We start from the raw sequence: 18,750 nt of genomic DNA on the forward strand, positions 1-18,750 counted from the left end.
ACACTAAAAGATGATCTCAGCACAGCCCTTGTGGTTTATCTGTCTACCTGCATTCACTGTGATACTGTATTCTGCACCCTGTTTCTCTTTATTACCTCAATGTTCCAATGTGTGGGATGATCCGTCTGGAAAACAAAGCCTTTTCACTGTATCTCAATGATATACCAGCTCCCAATCCCTCTGCAGAGATGAAATGCCTTGAATTAAAGACCTCTCCTCTTTAATGTTTTATTAGGAAAATACAAAACACACAAACAGCGCAGTGGTTCCCGGGGAGGTGGGGAGGGGGGGCAGCGGGATCAGTCCTTTCTGTCTCCTGAGGGGCTTGTGATCTCCAGTTGTGGCACGGTTCTCTCACCTGTCCTGGCGATTCAGGTTACTCGGCCGTCCCTTTTGGGTGCATCTTGCTGCTGCCCCGCAGTGCTTGGGCAAGGGGGGGGGGGGGCGGGGTTGTTGGTAGCTGCAGCCTCTGGCCCCCCCAACCAAACCAAACGCCCACATTGGGGGGAGTGGGGAGGTCACACCCTGTCACCCCTCACCAGCCCTTCAGCTGTGCTTTTGCCTCTTCCAGAAGCGCTTCACATCGGGGTGGCCCTCGGGCGTCACCACCATCAACCTCTTGCCTGGGTTTTCCCACACCAGGACGCCCAGGTCCCGGGAGTAGTTCCGCAGCAGCTCAAAGTCCACTTGGGAGAGGAACTGGTTGTAGAGCACACCTGGGGGGGTGCAGAGAGAGAAGAGAGGGGTGGGATGAAACAGGGAGGCAGACCTTGCTGCCCAGGAACAGTTGTGCCCGGTGCTCGCTCTCCCCCAGCACTACGCTCCACGTTCACGCCCCAGAACACTCACCGCCTGGTGACTTCTGATCTGGCACACGGTCCCCTGGTCAACAGCACCTCTGAGCCCCCGTACCTCCACAGCAGCCGACCAGAACACCGGCCCTCTTCACTCATTAACCCTGTTCCTCCTCCTCCATATATCCCTCTTACTGTGTCTGGCCCCAGTCTAGGGGCGGGTGTGTGTCTCTGTGTCTGGGTGTGTGAGTGAGTAGGTGTGTGTGTGTGTGTCTGTGCCTCTGTATGTGTTTCTGTGTGTGTATGTCTGTGTGTGTCTCTGTGTGTGTGTGTGTGTGTGTGTGTGTGTGTCTGTGTGTGTCTCTGTATCTCTGTGTGTGTGTGTCTGTGTGTGTGTCTGTGTGTGTCTCTGTGTATCTCTGTGTGTCTCTGTGTGTATGTGTGTGAGTGAGAGTCTGTGTGTGCGTGTGCGCGTGCACGGGTGGTATACATTAGCAGTCAGTGTATGAGATGGTCGCCAAGAAGCCTCAGTGCTCAGCAGATACCTCAGTTCGGGACCCTCGGCCCCCCCCGTGTTAGTACTGACCAAGATGCCAATTCTGACTACACATGATCCATCCCTCTCCATTCCTGCACGTCCATGTGCCCATCTAGACGATTAGTAAACACTGCCAGCACATCTGCTTCCACAAGCACCCTGACAGTCCACTCCAGGCAGCCCCCACTCGTGTGTAGACAAACCCTGCCCCACGCATTGCCTTTGCATTTGGCCCCCTCTCATCAAACCTGTTTCCTCCTATTTCAGATTGCTACCTCCCCTGGGACTTCCAACCTATCTGTGCTTTACATTTTATAAACCAGTGTCACACCTCCCCTCAGCCTCTGACACTGGAGAAAAACGACCCATTCGTGCAACCTCTCCTCTCTAATGTAGACAGCAACCTGGTGAGCCTCTTCCGCAGACTGTCCAAAGCCTCCCCCTCCGTCCTGTCATGGGGTGACCAGAACAGCACGCAATACTGCCTAGTGAGGCCTAAATGAGTTTTATACAGCTGCAACATGATTTTTGTACTCAACATCCTCTCTAATGATGACAAGCATCACATAGTCCTCCTTTAGCACTCTCCCTCCCTGACCACACCCCTGTTCCCCTCCTCCCTCTCTGACCACACCCCAGTTCCCCTCCCCCACTCCCTCCTCCCTTCCTGACAACCCTGTTCCCCTCCCTCCCACTCCCTCATCACACTTCAATTCCCCACCCCTCCTCCCTCCCTGACCAAACTTCAGTTCCGCTCCCCCCACTCCCTCCTCCCTCCCTGACCACACCCGTTCCCCTCCCTGACCACACCCCTGTTCCCCTCCTCCCTCCCTGACCCCTGCTTGCATTCAGGGGAATTCACCTTCCGTGAACCGCAGACGGTCTCTCTCCATCTCCCACAGTCGGATCTGGTCGGTGATTGTCGGAGGAAGCACTGGGTTCTGGGGGGAGATGCGAACAGCCCGTGGGTAAGCGGGGAAGTTCAGAGACAAGCAGCCAGGCCCGAACCGGAGTAACTCAACCAGTCCTGGAAACCTCCACAGAGTGGACGTACTGGCATCCTCTATCACACCAGAATTACCAGATCAACCAGGCCCTTCGGCCCATTCTCTCCATACTGACCACGATGCAGGGTGACACTAGCCGTGACTCTAACAAACATCTCCTGACGCACTATTGAACATGTCCGGCCTGGGAGAGCAGCTCCAATGTGCAAGAACACAAGAACCACAGAGAGCAGTCGACTCGACTCTCGTCACGAGTACATCCCTCCCCAATACCCGGGCCAGGTCACCTTCTCACAGCAGTGGCCTGCAGTCCCAAACCAACAGCTACTTCCCTTCAACCATTCGCTTTTCCAATCTGTTGGCAGAAATCTCAGTATAGCAACATGACGACCACTCTGCACGACAACGCTCTCTGCTTTTCTCACAGCACCTCACTCTGAGCTCCCTTCCGGTATCAGATGGCACAGGGCCGACCAGCCTCCTGGGATCAAATGGCATTACGGTCTGGTGTAGAAACTCCAATGCACAGGAACGCAGAGAGCGATGAATGCCAGAGTTAGACCATTCAGCCCATCGAGTCTGCTCTGCCATTCTACCATGCCTGAGTTACTTTCCCTCTCAATCCCATTCTTCTGCCTTCTCCCTGTAACCTTTAACACCTTTACTAGACAAGAAGCTATCAACGCCTGCTTTAAATACACCCACCTGGAACAATGAATTCCACAGATTCACCACTCTCCGGCTACAGAAATTCCTCATCTCTTTTCTAAAGGGGCATCCTTCCACTCTGAGGTTGTGCCCTCTGGTACTAGACCCACTCCTCACCACCACAGGAAACATCCTCTCCACATCCACTCTATCCAAGCCTTTCAACATAGGTTTCAGTGAGATTCCCCCTTCATTCTTCTAAACTCCAGTGAGTACAGGCCCAGAGCCATCAAACTTTCCTGGAATCATTCTCGTGAATCTGCTCTGGGCCCGACCCTCTCCAACGCCAGCATGTTTTTCTTAAATTAAATGACAAAACTGCTCACAATACTCCAAGAGCAATCTGACCAGTTCCTTATAAAGCCTCAGCATTACATCCTTGCTTTTATATCCTAGTCCTCTGGAAATAAATGCTAGCACTTTCCATTTGCCTTCCTTACCACCGACACAACCTGCAAGTGAAATCCTCTGATTTTTGGGTTTTTTTCCCCCATTGAGAACCAGCTGGTTCTGTCACAGGATCAGCTCTCTCCACCATCGAGGACATGCACAAGAGGCGACGTCTCGGGGAGGGGGCACCCGTCATTAAGATCCCCAGCGTCCAGGCCACACTCTCTTCTCCATGTTTCCACAACAGCTTCTGTTGGGTGTTTGCATCGACCTGAAAACCCCTAACAGCACCTCAGTCTATATCTCTGTGTCTTCTGAACTCGTCAAGACTATCATGCAAGTTATGTACAATTTATTGGTATTGGGACTGGTTTACTTGTACCAAGATACGGTGAAAATCTCGTACACTGTTCATAGAGATCAATCATCTCACAGAGCATTGAGTTCGAGTGAAGTAAAACACTAACAACGCGGAATAAAAGGGCATAGAATATTAGAGCATGGTACAGGCCCTTCAGCCCACAATGCTGTGCCGACCTTTAATTTGAGGATCAACCTAACCCTTCTCTCCGATAAGGTGTAAATGCTACCAAAAAAGTGCAGTGCAGGAAAACAACAAACTGCAAGATTAGAACAGTTTATAATTTATGTCAGTTTATCTCTGCAATATGGAAAAAAAACTGTTCTAATTTCATCAGTTCCCCGGGTACAATCCCGCCGCTGTCTGTAAGGAGTTTGTATGTTCTCCCATGACGATGTGGGTTCCCTGCAGGTCCCTCCCACAGTCTAAAGACATACCGGTTGGTAGGCTAATTGTCCCCTGATTAGGCTGGGGTTAAATCGAAGGTTGCTGGGTGACGTGGCTCGAAGGGCAGGAAGTACCTGTTCTATGCTGTGTCCCAATAAATAAATAATTTGAACGAGCTGACTTTCCCCTGCTGTACTGTCTCTGACCACCAGGTGGTGGTCTTGCACCACAGATGGGGTCTGATAGAGGCCGAATGCAACCTCCACCGAGGCAACACAGCAGGGAGCCATTCATTCCACACATCTCCTGGATGGAGTACTGGTGTTACTTCTCCTGTTTTCCGTAACTGTCTGCACTTTATTCTGCATGGTCCTATTTTCTGCTGTACTACCTCGACATACTAGCAAAGCACACAAAATGCTGGATGAACTCAGCAGGCCAAAAAAGTACAGTTGACGTTTCGGGCCAAGACCCTTTGGCAGGACTGGAGAAAAAAGCTGAGGAGTAGATTTGAAAGGTGAGGAGAAGGGAAAGAGAAACACTAGGTGATAGGTGAAACTTGAGGGGGGGAGAGAGGGATGAAGTAAAGAGCTGGGAAGTTGATTGGTGAGATGAGGTGAGAGAGGGAAAAGGGGATGGGAAATGAAGAGGGGAGGCGGAAATGGGGGCGATTACCGGAAGTTGGAGAAATCGATATTCATGCCATCAGGTTGGAGGCTAACCAGATGAACACAAGGTGTTCTTCTTCCAACGTGAGTGTGGCCACATCACGACAGTAGAGGAGACCGTGGATGGAAATGGGGAGGGGAAGTGGAATTAAAATTGGTGGCCACCAGGAGATCCCACTTGTTCTGGCATAGATGCTCAGCTAAGCGGTCTCGCGATCTACGTCGGGTCTCACCGATGCATAGGAGGCCACGCTGAACACAGTAAATGACCCCAACAGACTCACAGGTGAAGTGTCGGCTCAGCTGTAAGGACTGTTTGGGGCCCTAAACGGTAGTGAGGGGCAGGTGTAGCACTTGCTCCATTTGAAAGGGTCAGTGCCAGGAGTGAGATCAGTGGGGAGGGATGAACGGACAAGGGAGTCTTGTAGGGAGCGATCCCTGTGGAAAGCAGAAAGTGGTGGGGGGGAGGGAGGGAGTGAAAGATGTGTTTGGTGGTGGGATCCCATTGGAGGTGGCAGGAGTTTCAGAGAATTAAGGAGTCTCGACTTGCTGATCTGTATGGACAACATACAAAACAAACATTATCACTGTACCTCGGTACTTGTGAGAATGATAAACCAAACGCACAGTCAGATCCCAGATCGTCCGTATCCAGGGCAAAGGACTGACCCTCTCGCTCAGCTGTACGTCAACTCTTCAAAGCTGTCCCATCCATTGGGGTCTTGACCCGAAACGTCGGCTGTACCTCTTCCTAGAGGTGCTGCCTGGCCTGCTGCGTTCACCAGCAACTTTGGTGAGCTTGAAATTCCAGCATCTGTAGATTTCCTCATGTCTCCATCCACCTTTTAGCTGCTCCCCACTTCCCAGTTCTGTTCCTGCCCCCCTTGACTCCTTGATACCTGTCATTCTCTGTACTTCGTAATGGGAGCCTCCGCCGTTCCTGGAGACGGGAATTCTTGGTGAAGGACCATCATCACAACTATGTTGTAAAGGGTTTCTTCTTTTATGTTACTGCGAAGGCTTATAAAATGGCTTCTTTGTTATGTTAGAATAAAAATGGCTTTTCATGTGCGGCGAGTCGAGGGGGTCGAAGGGGACCCTGTTAATTGAGCTCCAACTGTTGTGCACGAAGTGGCTGAGCTCTGATAAGTTTGGCGCCTTTTTTACTTTCCCTATCTGTATCTCTATTAATTACACAGTTCCAGTAAGATTTATAAAGTGTAATCTGTAAATTGGACTTCGTGTGCTGTCTGAGTTTGTACCCGGTGGCATTACACAGCAACGATGCACCCCTGAGAAACGGTTTGGTGGGCGGACGGGGTTTCCCCTGGATAAACACGAGCTGATAGACCTGAGCGTTACGTTGTGAATGGCCAACCCCTCCTTCTGAGACAGTGTCTCCCCCTGGTCCTGGCACCGTCCCTCTGCCCATCCTGCCTGGCTCTGTGTGAAGTCTGGATGAAGGGTCCCCACGTGAAACTTCAACAATCCATTCCCCCGCCCACCACCTCTCCCACAGATGCTGCCTGGATTGCTGAGCTCCTCCAGCACCTGATTATGTAGTTATGGAATCCAGGGTCTGCAGTCTCTCGTGTCTCTGTAAAACTCTGTACATTTCAGTAAGTCCCTTTTATTCTTTACTAGTCCATTCTAAACAAGCCCAGGTCACAGATTCCCTCCATCGGTCCCAGCCTGACTAATAAGCATCCAAACTCAGTACTCAGTACAGACACAACTGCTCGTCAGCTGAAGTCCTGGACATTCGGCCGTAAGACTTGGGGACAGAATTAAACCATTCCATCATGGCTGATTCCCTGCCTTCTCCCCGTAACAGGACGGCTGACTCACCTCTTTGAGCATGATGGGGTGGGCTCTCGTCCGCAGGAAGTGGATGATCTGTAGAGGGGGGGCAGAGCAGAGAGTGAGGCTCGGACGGGGCAGAGGGCGGGGCTCGGACGGGGATGGTGATCACTGCCGTTAACAGTGGTGGGTGGGGGATGAGAGGCTGCAGGAACAGACTCCCAGCATGAGATGAAGGAGGGGGAGTCGGCAGCCAGACTGGGATGGAAATACTCGCACACAGACCAGCTGGGCCAAATGGAAGTGCAGAAACAGTCCCTTTGGCCCATCTAGACCATGCCAACTATCACCATTTACAATAATTCCATGTTACTCTCCTGACATTCGCACCAAATTCCCCCCTCCCCATGGGGTTCAACCCCTCACCCACTCACCAGGAGCAATTACCCCTCTCCACTGTTTCAGGGAGAGTGTACAGAGAGCAGCGCACGTCAGGATCAAAATGGGTCTCTGGCACCGCGAGGGGAAAGGAGGGTGGGGTAAGAGGATGGAGAGGGGAGTGGAGTGGGTGAAGGACAGAACCCCAGACTGTCTTGCGCTCTGACCAGGGAGCTCTGCTGTGCTCTCCTCAACCCAGACTCCCCGCACTCAGACGTGAGGGTTACCTTCTGGTTGCTCTGGGGAGCTCCCTCACACTGTCCTCTCCCCAGACTCCCTCGTGAGGATAGAACACCAGGCTGCCAGGCGCTCTGCCCTTTCTCCAACTTCCCTGGTACTCTGACAGGGGGCTCCCTCACACTCTGCCCTCTGCCAGCGCCCCGACATCATACCTGATTGGGGGGGGGGGGCTCCCTCACACTCTGCCCTCTGCCAGCTCCCCAACATCGTACCTGACTGGGGGGGCTCCCTTGCCCTCTGCCAGCTCCCCGACGTCATACCTGACGGGGGGCTCCCTCACACTCTGCCCTCTGTGAGCTCCCTGACGGGGGGGGGGGGGGCTCCCTCACACTCTGCCCTCTGCCAGCTCCCTGACGTCGTACCTGACGGGGGACTCCCTCACACTCTGCCTTCTGCCAGCTCCCCAATGGGGGGGGGGGGGCTCCCTCACACTCTGCCCTCTGCGAGCTCCCTGATGGGGGGGGGGGGGCTCCCTCACACTCTGCCCTCTGCCAGCTCCCCGACGTCGTACCTGACGGGGGGCTCCCTCACACTCTGCCCTCTGCGAGCTCCCTGACGGGGGAGGGGGGCTCCCTCACACTATGCCAGCTCCCCGACGTCATACCTGCTCGGCCGTGATGCCGTTGGCGATGGACTGCTGCACACTCTCTCGGGTCAGCTGGGCCACCACCAGGTTGGGGAATCGGTAAAGCATCTCGGAGAAGAGCGCAATGAGAGCCAACTGCAGCTCAGAGTCTGCAACAGAGGGCAGCACACGGACTCAGTGTAACACGCAACATGTCAACGTCTTGCCACCGAATCCCCCGAGTTCACCGGGGCAGTTCATGGACAGCAAGGCTGTGAAAGTGGGGGGAACTGGGGGAGAATGGGGAATTGAGGGAGAACGGTGAAGTGAGGCAAGGGGGGGAGGGAAGGAAGCTGACAGAGGGGGAGGGAAAAGAGAGACAGAGAGAGGGAGAGAATAGAGCTGAAGATGGTGCTGACAATCATCGGTGGCTCTCTGGGGTGCAGATATGCCCTCAGGAAGAGGAATCTCAGGGTTGTATGTGCTGATGTACACGTAACACTGGTAACAACATTTACTTTGAAGAGGAGGGGGGTGAGGGAGAGTGAGTAAGGGGCATGGGGAGACGGGGCAGCAGAAATGTGAGGATGGGGAAGGAGATGCAGTTGAAGAGAGCTGGGGGAGAGGGAGAGGCGGGTGTACGTGTATAACATTTATTTATTTGGAGATACAGTGTGCAACAGGTTCTTCCACCCAACAAGTCGCATCGCCCAGCAACCCACCAATTTAACCCTAGCAAGGCTCTGGTGGATTTAAACTAGATACGAGGGGGGATGGGAATCAGAGTGTAGGAACAGATGTAGGGAAGAAGGAAGAAAAAGAAAATAGTAAAGTTGTTTGCACCATTAGTGATAAACAGAGAGTAAGAGGTGGAAAATTTCTTAAATGCATTTATTTTAATGCTAGGAGCATTATAAGAAAGGTGATTGAGTTTAAAGCATGGATTGATACCTGGAAGTATGATGTGGTAGCTAATAGTGAAACATGGTTACAAGAGGGGGTGTGATTGACAATTAAATATTCCTGGATTTAATTGCTTCAGGTGTGATAGAGTCAGAGGGATAAGACGGGGAGGTGTTGCAATGCTTGTCAGAGAAAATATTACAGCGGTGCTCTGGCAGGATAGATTAGAGGGCTCGTCTAGGGAGACTATTTGGGTGGAATTGAGGAATGGGAAAGCTGTAGTAACTCTTATGGGGGTGTATTATAGACCACCAAATGGGGAGCAAGAATTGGAGGAGCAAATTTGTAAGGAGATAGCAGACATTTGTAGTAAGCACAAAGTTGTGATCATGGGAGATGTTAATTTTTCACACATAGACTGGGAAGCCAATACTGTAAAAGTGCTGGATGGTCTGGAGTTTGTAAAATGTGTGCAGGATAGTGTTTTGCAGAGATACATAGAGGTACCAATGAGAGAAGGGGCAGTGTTGGATCTCCTGTTATGGAATGAGATAGGTCAGGTGACAGAGGTTTGTGTTGGGGAGCACTTCGGGTCCAGTGATCACAATGCCATTAGTTTCAATATAGAAGGATAGGGCTGGCCCCAGGGTTGAGATTTTTGATTGGAGAAAGGCTAACTTTGAGGAGATGTGAAAGGATTTAAGAGGAGTGGATTGGGACAATTTGTTTAATGGGAAGAATGTAATAGAGAAATGGAGGTTATTTAAAGGTGAAATTTGGAGAGTACAGACTCTTTATGTTCCTGTTAGGTTGAAAGGAAAGGTTAAAAGTTTGAGAGAGCCATGGTTTTCAAGGGATATTGGAAACTTGGTTCGGAAAAAGAGAGGTATCTACAATAAATATAAGCAGCATGGAGTAAATGAGGTGCTCGAGGAATATAAAGAATGTAAAAAGAATCTTAAGAAAGAAGTTAGAAAAGCTAAAAGAAGATATGAGGTTGATTTGGCAAGTAAGGTGAAAATAAATCCCAAGGGTTTCTACAGTTATATTAATGGCAAAAAGATAGTGAGGGATAAAATTGGTCCCTTAGAGAATCAGAGTGGACAGCTATGTGTGGAGCCAAAAGAGATGGGGGAGATTCTGAACAATTTCTTTTCTTCGGTATTCACTAAGGAGAAGGATATTGAATTGTGTAAGATAAGGGAAACAGGTAGGGAAGTTATGCAAACTATGATGATTAAAGAAGAGGAAGTACTAGAGCTTTTAAGGAATATAAGTGGGTAAGTCTCCGGGTCCTGACAGGATATTCCCTAGGACCTTGAGGGAAGTTAGTGTGGAAACAGCAGGGGCTCTGACAGAAATATTTCAAATGTCATTAGAAATGGGGATGGTGCTGGAGGGTTGGTGGATTGCTTATGTTGTTCCATTGTTTAAAAAGGGTTCTAAAGTAAACCTAGCAATTATCGGCCTGTGAGTTTGACGTCAGTGGTGGGTAAATTAATGGAAAGTATTCTTAGAGATGGTACATATAAATATCTGGATAGACAAGGACTGATTAGGAACAGTTAACATGGATTTGTGCGTGGAAGGTCATGTTTGACAAATCTTATTGAATTTTTTGAAGAGGTTACTAGGAAAGTTGATGAGGGTAAAGTGGTGGATGTTGTCTATATGGACTTCAGTAAGGCCTTTGACAAGTCCCACATGGAAAGTTGGTTAGGAAGGTTCAATCGTTAGGTATTGATATTGAAGTAGTAAAATAGATTCAGCAGTGGCTGGATGGGCGACGCCAGACAGTAGTGGTGGATAACTGTTTGTCAAATTGGAGGCCGGTGACTAGCGGTGTGCCTCAGGGATCTGTACTGGGTCCAATGTTGTTTGTCATATACATTAATGATCTGGATGATGGGGTGGTAAATTGGATGAGTAAGTATGCAGATGATACTAAGATAGGTAGAGTTGTGGACAATGAAGTAGGTTTTCAAAGCTTGGAGAGAAATTTAGGCCAGTTAGAAGAGTGGGCTGAAAGATGGCAGATGGAGTTTAATGCTGATAAATGTGAGGTGCTACATTTTGGTCGGACTAATCAAAATAGGACATACATGGTAAATGGTAGGGCATTGAAGAATGCAGTAGAACAGAGGGACCTAGGAATAGTGGTGCATAGTTCCCTGTAGGTGGAATCTCATGTGGATAGGGTGGTGAAGAAACCTTTTGGTATGCTGGCCTTTATAAGTCAGACAATTGAGTATTGGAGTTGGGATGTAACGTTGAAATTGTACAAGGCATTGGTGAGGCCAAATTTGGAGTATTCTGTACAGTTTTGGTCACCGAATTATAGGAAAGATGTCAACAAAATTGAGAAAGTACAGAGAAGATTTACTAGAATGTTACCTGGGTTTCATCACCTACGTTATAAAGAAAGGTTGAACAAGTTGGGTCTTTATTCTTTGGAGTGTAGAATGTTGAGGGGGGGACTTGATAGAGGTATTTAAAATTATGAGGGGGATAGATAGAATTGACGTGGATAGGCTTTTTCCATTGAGAGTGGGGGAGATTCAAACAAGAGGATATGAGTTGAGAATTAAAGGGCAAAAGTTTAGGGGTAACATGAGGGGGAACTTCTTTACTCAGGGAGTGGTAGCTGTGTGGACCAAGCTTCCAGCAGAAGTGGTTGAGGCAGGTTCGATGTTGTCATTTAAAGTTAAATTGGATAGATATATGGACAGGAAGGGAACGGAGGGTAATGGGCTGAGTGCAGGTCGGTGGGACTAGGTGAGAGTAAGAGTTCAGCACGGACTAGAAGAGCCGAGATGGCCTGTTTCCGTGCTGTAATGGTCACATGGTTAGCGCAATTACAGGACCAGTTACAATGACCCATTAACCTACTAACCAGCACGTCTTTGGACTGTGGGAGGAAACCGGAGCACCCGGAGGAAACCCATGAGCTCACAAGAAGGAAGTACAAACTTTCTTTCAGAGGACACTGGAACTCCCACGCCCTGTGCTGTAATAGCATCAGACTAACTGTTGGCCACAGCGTGATGTGTGCCTGTAAAACCCCTGTGCACAGGATGGTCCGGTGTAACAAGGGTGAATGGAGGTATCCTGTGCATAAAATGATATCTTGATGCGGACAATACAACCCTACACACAGACAGCAGTGATATAAATTGTATAATCCTGTACACAGGAGATGACCAGCCTTCGAAGAGAACAGGTTTAGTAATGTAGATTGCATAAGCCTACACGCAGGTCAGAAAAGTGGAATAAGACAGTATAATCATGTGGACAGGACAGTACAGTGCAGACTGTATAACCCTGTACAAGGGACAGTATAGTGTAGACTGTATAATCCTGTACATGGGACAGTGTAAACTGTATAATCCTGTACACAGGACAGTATAGTGTAGACTATATAATCCTGTACATGGGACAATGTAGACTGTATAATCCTGTACATGGGACAGTGTAGTGTAGACTGTATAATCCTGTACATGGGACAGTGTAGACTGTATAATCCTGTACATGGGACAGTGTAGACTGTATAATCCTATACACAGGACAGTATAGTGTAGACTGTATAATCCTGTACATGGGACAGTGTAAACTGTATAATCCTGTACACAGGACAGTATAGTGTAGACTATATAATCCTGTACATGGGACAATGTAGTGTGGACTGTATAATCCTGTACATGGGACAGTGTAGACTGTATAATCCTGTACATGGGACAGTGTAGACTGTATAATCCTATACACAGGACAGTATAGTGTAGACTGTATAATCCTGTACATGGGACAGTGTAAACTGTATAATCCTGTACACAGGACAGTATAGTGTAGACTGTATAATCCTGTACATGGGACAGTGTAGACTGTATAATCCTGTACACAGGACAGTATGGTACAGACCCCAGGGGATCTGACCGAAGGCACTGTCTCATCCCTGTCCCCACCAGTGGGATGAAGCAGCTTCTGCCACTGCACACTAACCTCCTGGGACCAGTAAACCCAGTAACCCTGGAGAATCTGATTTCACACGTGTGGGTATATTGCAATCCCACAAACCGTACACACAGCACCTAGCTGCCTCTGTGCACAGTCTAACCTTGTACACAGGTTAGTGCTGCGTCTGTGGGCTGTAAAACCCTTCGCGCAAGATGCACTGATTGGTGAACTGTACAGCCCAGTCCTGTACAAAGCAGGGTACTGCCTTACAGTCTGTGTAATTGTATACACCGGACTGTGTGTGTGTGTGGTAATGCAGCTCTGGTTGGCAGTGCTCAGAGCTCAATCTGGCATCCTCTGTAAGGAGTTTGTATGTCCTCCTCATGGTCTGCGGGGGCTTTCTCCCACAGGCCAAAAACATACTGGTCAGTAGGATAATTGGTCATTGAAGGTGTGCTGTGATTAGGCTGGGGTTAAATCGAGGGTTACTGGGCGGTGTGGCTTGAAGGGCTGGAAGATCCTGTCTGCGCTGGACCTCAATCAGTCGATTTGCAAATAGCATTACATTGGTGCTGGTGTTGACAGTGCAGAAGGTCATCAGTGGTTACAATGGGACATTGACAGGGTGCAGGACTGAGCTGAGAACGTCGTCGGTGGTTACAATAGGACATTGACAGGATGCAGGACTGAGCTGAGAACGTCGTCGGTGGTTACAATGGGACATTGACAGGATGCAGGACTGGACTGAGAAGGGTGTTGGTGGTTACAACGGGACATTGACATGATGCAGGACTGGGCTGAGAAGGGTGTCGGTCTGTGGTTACAACGGGACACTGACAGGGTGCAGGACTGGGCTGAGAACGTTGTCAGTGGTTACAACGGGACATTGACAGGGTGCAGGACTGGGCTGAGAAGGGTGTCGGTCGGTGGTTAGAACAGGACATTGACAGGGTGCAGGACTGGACTGAGAACATTGTCGGTGGTTACAATGGGACATTGACAGGATGCAGGACTGGGCTGAGAAGGGTGTCGGTTGATGGTTACAACGGGACATTGACAGGATGCAGGACTGGGCTGAGAAGTGGCAGATGCAGTTCAACCTGATAAGTGTGAAGTGGAAGGTCGAATTTGAACCGCGCACGGGGTTAACAGCAGGATTCTTATCAGTCTGGAGGTACAGAGGGACCATGACCATGGATCCCTTGACGCTGGCGGAAGTTAACAAGATGGATAAGAAGGCATGTGGTGTGCTGGCCTTCATAAGTCAGGGACTGGGCTGTAGAGCCGTGACATAGTGCTTTAAACCCTGGTTAGGCCACACTTACAACACTGTGTTCAGTTCTGGTCCCCTCATTATCGGAAGGACATGGAAGCTTTAGAAAGGGTGCAGAGGAGTTTTACCAGGATGCTGTCTGGTTTGGAGACTGTCTTATGAGGAAAGGTTGAGCGAGCTAGGACTTTTCTCTTTGGAGCGAAGGAAGTTGAGAGGTGACTTGATAGAGGTGTACAAGATGAGAAGAGGTATTGATGGAGTGGACAGTCAGCATTCTATCCCCAGGGTGGATAGAGCTAATGGGGAGAGGGCAGGATTTTATGCTGACTGGAGCAAAGTATAGTGGGGATATCAGAGGTAGGCTTTTTTCCTTTTACACACAGAGAGATAGGTGGCCTGAAACGTACAGCTTGGTGTGGTGGTGGAGGCAGATACTTTGGGCACATTTCAGAAACTCTTAGATTGGCACAAGGATGAAAGAAAAATGGCGTGGGGGGGGGGTTGATTGTGCTATGTGGGAAGGAAATATTAGATTAGTCTTGGAGTTGGTTAAAAGGTCAGCACAGCATTGTGGGCTGAAGGGCTTGTATCGTATTGTTCAAACACAGGAGTATTGTGTCAAAGGACCATGTTATCCCATACACAGAACAGTGCTGTTTATGTGGACAATATACTGCTGTACATGGAACAGTGCTGTGTCTGCAGACAGTACAATCCTGTAGGCAGAACAGCTCTGTGTTTAAAGCAACAGAATAATCCTGTATGCGGAACGGTACTGTGTCGACAGACAGTATAATACCGTACACACAGGACAGTCCAGTGTCTGCGCACAGGATAATCCTGTACGAGAAACAGCTCTGTGTCCACGGGCTAAACTTAGGGGACATCCTCTGCGTCACAAACTCCCCACGAGTTCCCAGGACGGGCGGACAGACTCCTACCAGTGTAGGCGTAGATCCTGTAGTTGGTCTCCATGACGATGTAGCCCTGACGATGCATGTCAATCACGCTGCCTGACACACCCAATGCCAGGTTAATGGCCAGCCGTGTGGGATAAAACCTCCGGGATTTACGCTGGAGTGAGAGAGGCAGCCGCAGAGGTAGGGGTAGGGGAGAGAGTAGGGGGTGGAGAGAGTGTGTGGGAGGAAAGAGAGAGACAGAGAGAGGAAGGAAAGAGTGAGGGAGGAGAGAGAGATTGTGAGGAGGAGGAGGGTGAGAGGAGAGGAGGAGGGTGGGTGAGAGGAGAGGAGGGTGGGAGAGAGGAGAGCAGGAGGGTGGGAGACAGGAGAGCAGGAGGGTGGGAGAGAGGAGAGCAGGAGGGTGGGAGACAGGAGAGCAGGAGGGTGGGAGAGAGGAGAGCAGGAGGGTGGGAGAGAGGAGAGGAGGAGGGTGGGAGAGAGGAGAGGAGGAGGGTGGGAGAGAGGAGAGGAGGAGGGTGGGAGAGAGGAGAGGAGGAGGGTGGGGGAGAGGAGGGTGGGAGAGAGGGAGAGTGGGCAGTAGAGTTGGAGGGGAGAGAGAGAGAAAGAGGGAGAGATCTTCGATCAGCCTTTGGTCTTTTCAGCAGTTCCAACCCCAGCATTTACATATTTACACACTGTTTTCGACATGGCAGACCATTCCAAAGCAACCCACAAAGGGACAATCAAATGGAAGTCAAAGCAGATGGATTAACATTCAGAAACCCGGTCAGTGAGGCAGCTTTCAGTGTGGGGGAGTGTGAGAGGGGTATGTAGGTGGGTGGAGTGCCTCATGGTAGCTATCAGTGGGTGAGGTGCTTCCAGGCAGCCCACTCCCATCTTCCCATCCAGCAGTGACAGTCAATGAAACAGACCCTTCAGCCCAACTGGCCCATGCTCACCAAGATGCTTGTCTAGGATAATACCTTTTCTATCCTTGTCCTTTAAGCGTTATGAGATAGAGGTTCAGTGCGCTTTAGGGAAACATTTAACCCATGATACCTGTACCATGGGACAGATGTCACTGTTAATCAACGATAAACACGTATACAGCTAAACAAAACGTCGTTCCACTGGGACCAAGCTGCACAAAACGGTACAGTGAATTCCAGTTCACTGGGCCAAAGGTTAATCAGAGCAAGAGGCAGCAGCTTGTTTCGGACAACTCTTAAAGAACAAAATCTAATCAAGGATATATTTCCTTCGTTTATTTGAGACACTGCAGTTGGTGAACAGTTTCTAATTAGCATCAGTTGTGTTCGACACTGCACCCTACTTAGAGTGAAGACATACTTCGAGCAGCGTTTTTAAATAGCATCATTTGCTTCTGTTTGTGTTCAAAAGGCAGTGATTATTGTCTCTGATAGTTGGCAAGAAATAAGGAGGAAGACAATTCGAAACCGTTTTGCTCACTGAAGTTTCAAGCACTCAGGCTCAGAAACTGCTGGGAGTGAAAATTGAACTATTTCACTACTTCAACAAGTTAAGATTTACAAAGAATTTGAAGGTATCACCAATAAGACCAAAAAACCTAGGAGCAGAATTAGGCCATTCAGCCCATTGAGTCTGCTCCGCCATTCCATCATGGTTGATCCGGGATCCCACTCAACCCCATACACCTGCCTTCTCGCCATATCCTTTGATGCCCTGAACCATCAGGAAACGATCAACTTCCACCTTAAATATTCCCACAGACACGGCCTCCACTGCAGTCTGTGGCAGAGCATTCTACAGATTCACTACTCTCTGGCTAAAAACAATTCCTCCTTACCTCTGTTCTAAGGTGTCTCCCCTCAATTTTGAGACTGTGCTCTCTAGTTCCGGATACCCCCACCACAGGAAATATCCTCTCCCTATCCACCCTACCCAGTCCTTTCAACATTCAGTAGGTCTCAATGAGTTCCCCCTCCCCACGCATTCTTCTAATTTCCAGTGAGTACAGGCCCAACACTGCCAAACACTCCTCATATGTTAACCCCTTTATTGCCAGAATCATCCTTGTGAACCTCCTTTGGACTCTCTCCAATGACAACACATCTGTTCTGAGTATGGGGCCCAAAACTGTTGACAATACCCAAAGTTCAGCCTGACTAGTGTCTTACGAAGGCTCAACATTATCTCTTTGCCTTCATAGTCTATTCCCCTTGAAATAAATGCCAACATTGCATTTGCCTTCTTTACCACAGACTCAACCTGTAAATTACAGGTGTCCCCCGCTTTTCGAACATTCGCTTTACGAAACCTCGCTGTTACGAAAGACCTACATTAGTTACCTGTTTTCGCTAACAGAAGGTGTTTTCACTGTTACGAAAAAAGGCAACGCGTGCTCCCAGCAGCCAAACTCCTCCCCTGGAACAGCATTCTAGCCGGCATTGCTTAAACACGTGCCTGTGAGCAGCCGTTAGCAAGATGAGTTCTAAGGTATCGGAAAAGCCTCAAAGAGCTCGTAAGGGTGTTACACTGAGCGTAAAACTAGACATAATTAAGCGTTTCGATCGTGGTAAACGAAGTAAGGACAAAGTGAGTTTGGCTTATGGAAGTTGACAAAGATGACGTTGAAGAGGTTTTGGCATCCCATGACCAAGAACTGATAGATGAAGAGCCGATGCAATTGGAAGAGGAAAGGGTAACAATCGAAACCGAAGTTGTCCAGGAACTGAATGTGAAGCAACAGCATGAGATTTTTGCTGCAATGATTGCAGAAAAGTACAACTTTAATTTCGAAAGGGTACGCAAGTTTAGGGCATATTTGCAAGATGGTTTGAGTGCTTACAAAGAACTGTATGATAAAAAATGCGCGAGGCTAAGCAGTCAAGCATACTGCCGTTTTTCAAGCCTTCCACATCAGCCACAGTAGTCGCCGAACCTCAATCTTCGACATCAAGGCAGGCAGACATAGAAGAAGATGACCTGCCTGCCCTGATGGAAACAGACGACAATCAGATGACACCCCAGTGTCCCACCACCCCAACCCCCGGGCCGCGGATGGATACAGTGCCACGAAGAATGCAGTGGTAGCCGGGATGCACCCAACACATCTTTAAGAAAAAAGCCGAAATAAACAAGCTAATTAATTAGGTGCCGCCCGGCACGTAAATGTCGGCCCAGATCAGAGGTGATTGCTGATTGCGTCGCCTTTGATCTGGGCTGACATTTATGTGCCGGGCGGCACCTAATTAATTAGCTTGTTTATTTTGGCTTTTTTCTTAAAGATGTGTTGGGTGTATCCCGGCTACCGCTGTACTGCTGCATGCTTTGCGGATCGGTACCGGTCAGTGGCCTGGAGGTTGGGAACCACTGCACCACCCCAACCTCCGATGACTCAGCCTAACACACTATCGTCACACTGTACATACATTATTTCTACTTTATATAGGCTGTTTATTTTTATGTGTTACTTGGTCTGATTTGTCAGCTTCATAGCTTAAAGCTTACTGGAGAGGATGTTTCTGCCGAAAGCGCTTGCGTGAGATTTTTGCTACGGAGAACAGTGCGGCAATGATTGTGGGAAAAGTATTTCTACTCTATGTAGGCTGTGTATTTATCATATCATTCCTGCTTTTACTATATGCTACTGTTATTTTAGGTTTTATGTGTTATTTGGCATGATTTGGTAGGTTATTTTTTGGGTCTGCGAATGCTCACAAATTTTCCCCATGTAAATAAATGGTAATTGCTTCTTCACTTTACGACATTCCGGCTTACGAACCGTTTCATAGGAACACTCTACCTTTGGATGGCGGGGGAAACCTGTAACCTTGTGGGAATCTT

At 49.1% G+C, this 18,750-nt stretch overlaps 1 protein-coding gene across 2 annotated transcripts in view; it reads right to left on the reverse strand.

The window, feature by feature from the left end:
* Positions 1–214: 214 nt before the first annotated feature.
* The window catches only part of gtf2h4 (general transcription factor IIH, polypeptide 4), a 105,716-nt gene continuing 87,180 nt past the window's right edge, over positions 215–18,750 (reverse strand). Inside the window, exons 10-14 of one of the 2 annotated variants that reach the window (XM_072259155.1) lie at positions 14,965–15,097; positions 7,936–8,066; positions 6,702–6,749; positions 2,195–2,273; positions 215–716 (exon numbers count right to left, since the gene is read on the reverse strand). In XM_072259155.1, the coding sequence (XP_072115256.1) occupies positions 547–716; positions 2,195–2,273; positions 6,702–6,749; positions 7,936–8,066; positions 14,965–15,097 (561 nt within the window). In that variant the 3' untranslated portion in view covers positions 215–546. The remainder of the gene's footprint in view (positions 717–2,194; positions 2,274–6,701; positions 6,750–7,935; positions 8,067–14,964; positions 15,098–18,750) is intronic. The other variant, XM_072259156.1, reaches the window with a different exon arrangement.

This window comes from Mobula birostris, chromosome 5, assembly GCF_030028105.1.
Source record: "Mobula birostris isolate sMobBir1 chromosome 5, sMobBir1.hap1, whole genome shotgun sequence".
NCBI lineage: Eukaryota > Metazoa > Chordata > Chondrichthyes > Myliobatiformes > Myliobatidae > Mobula > Mobula birostris.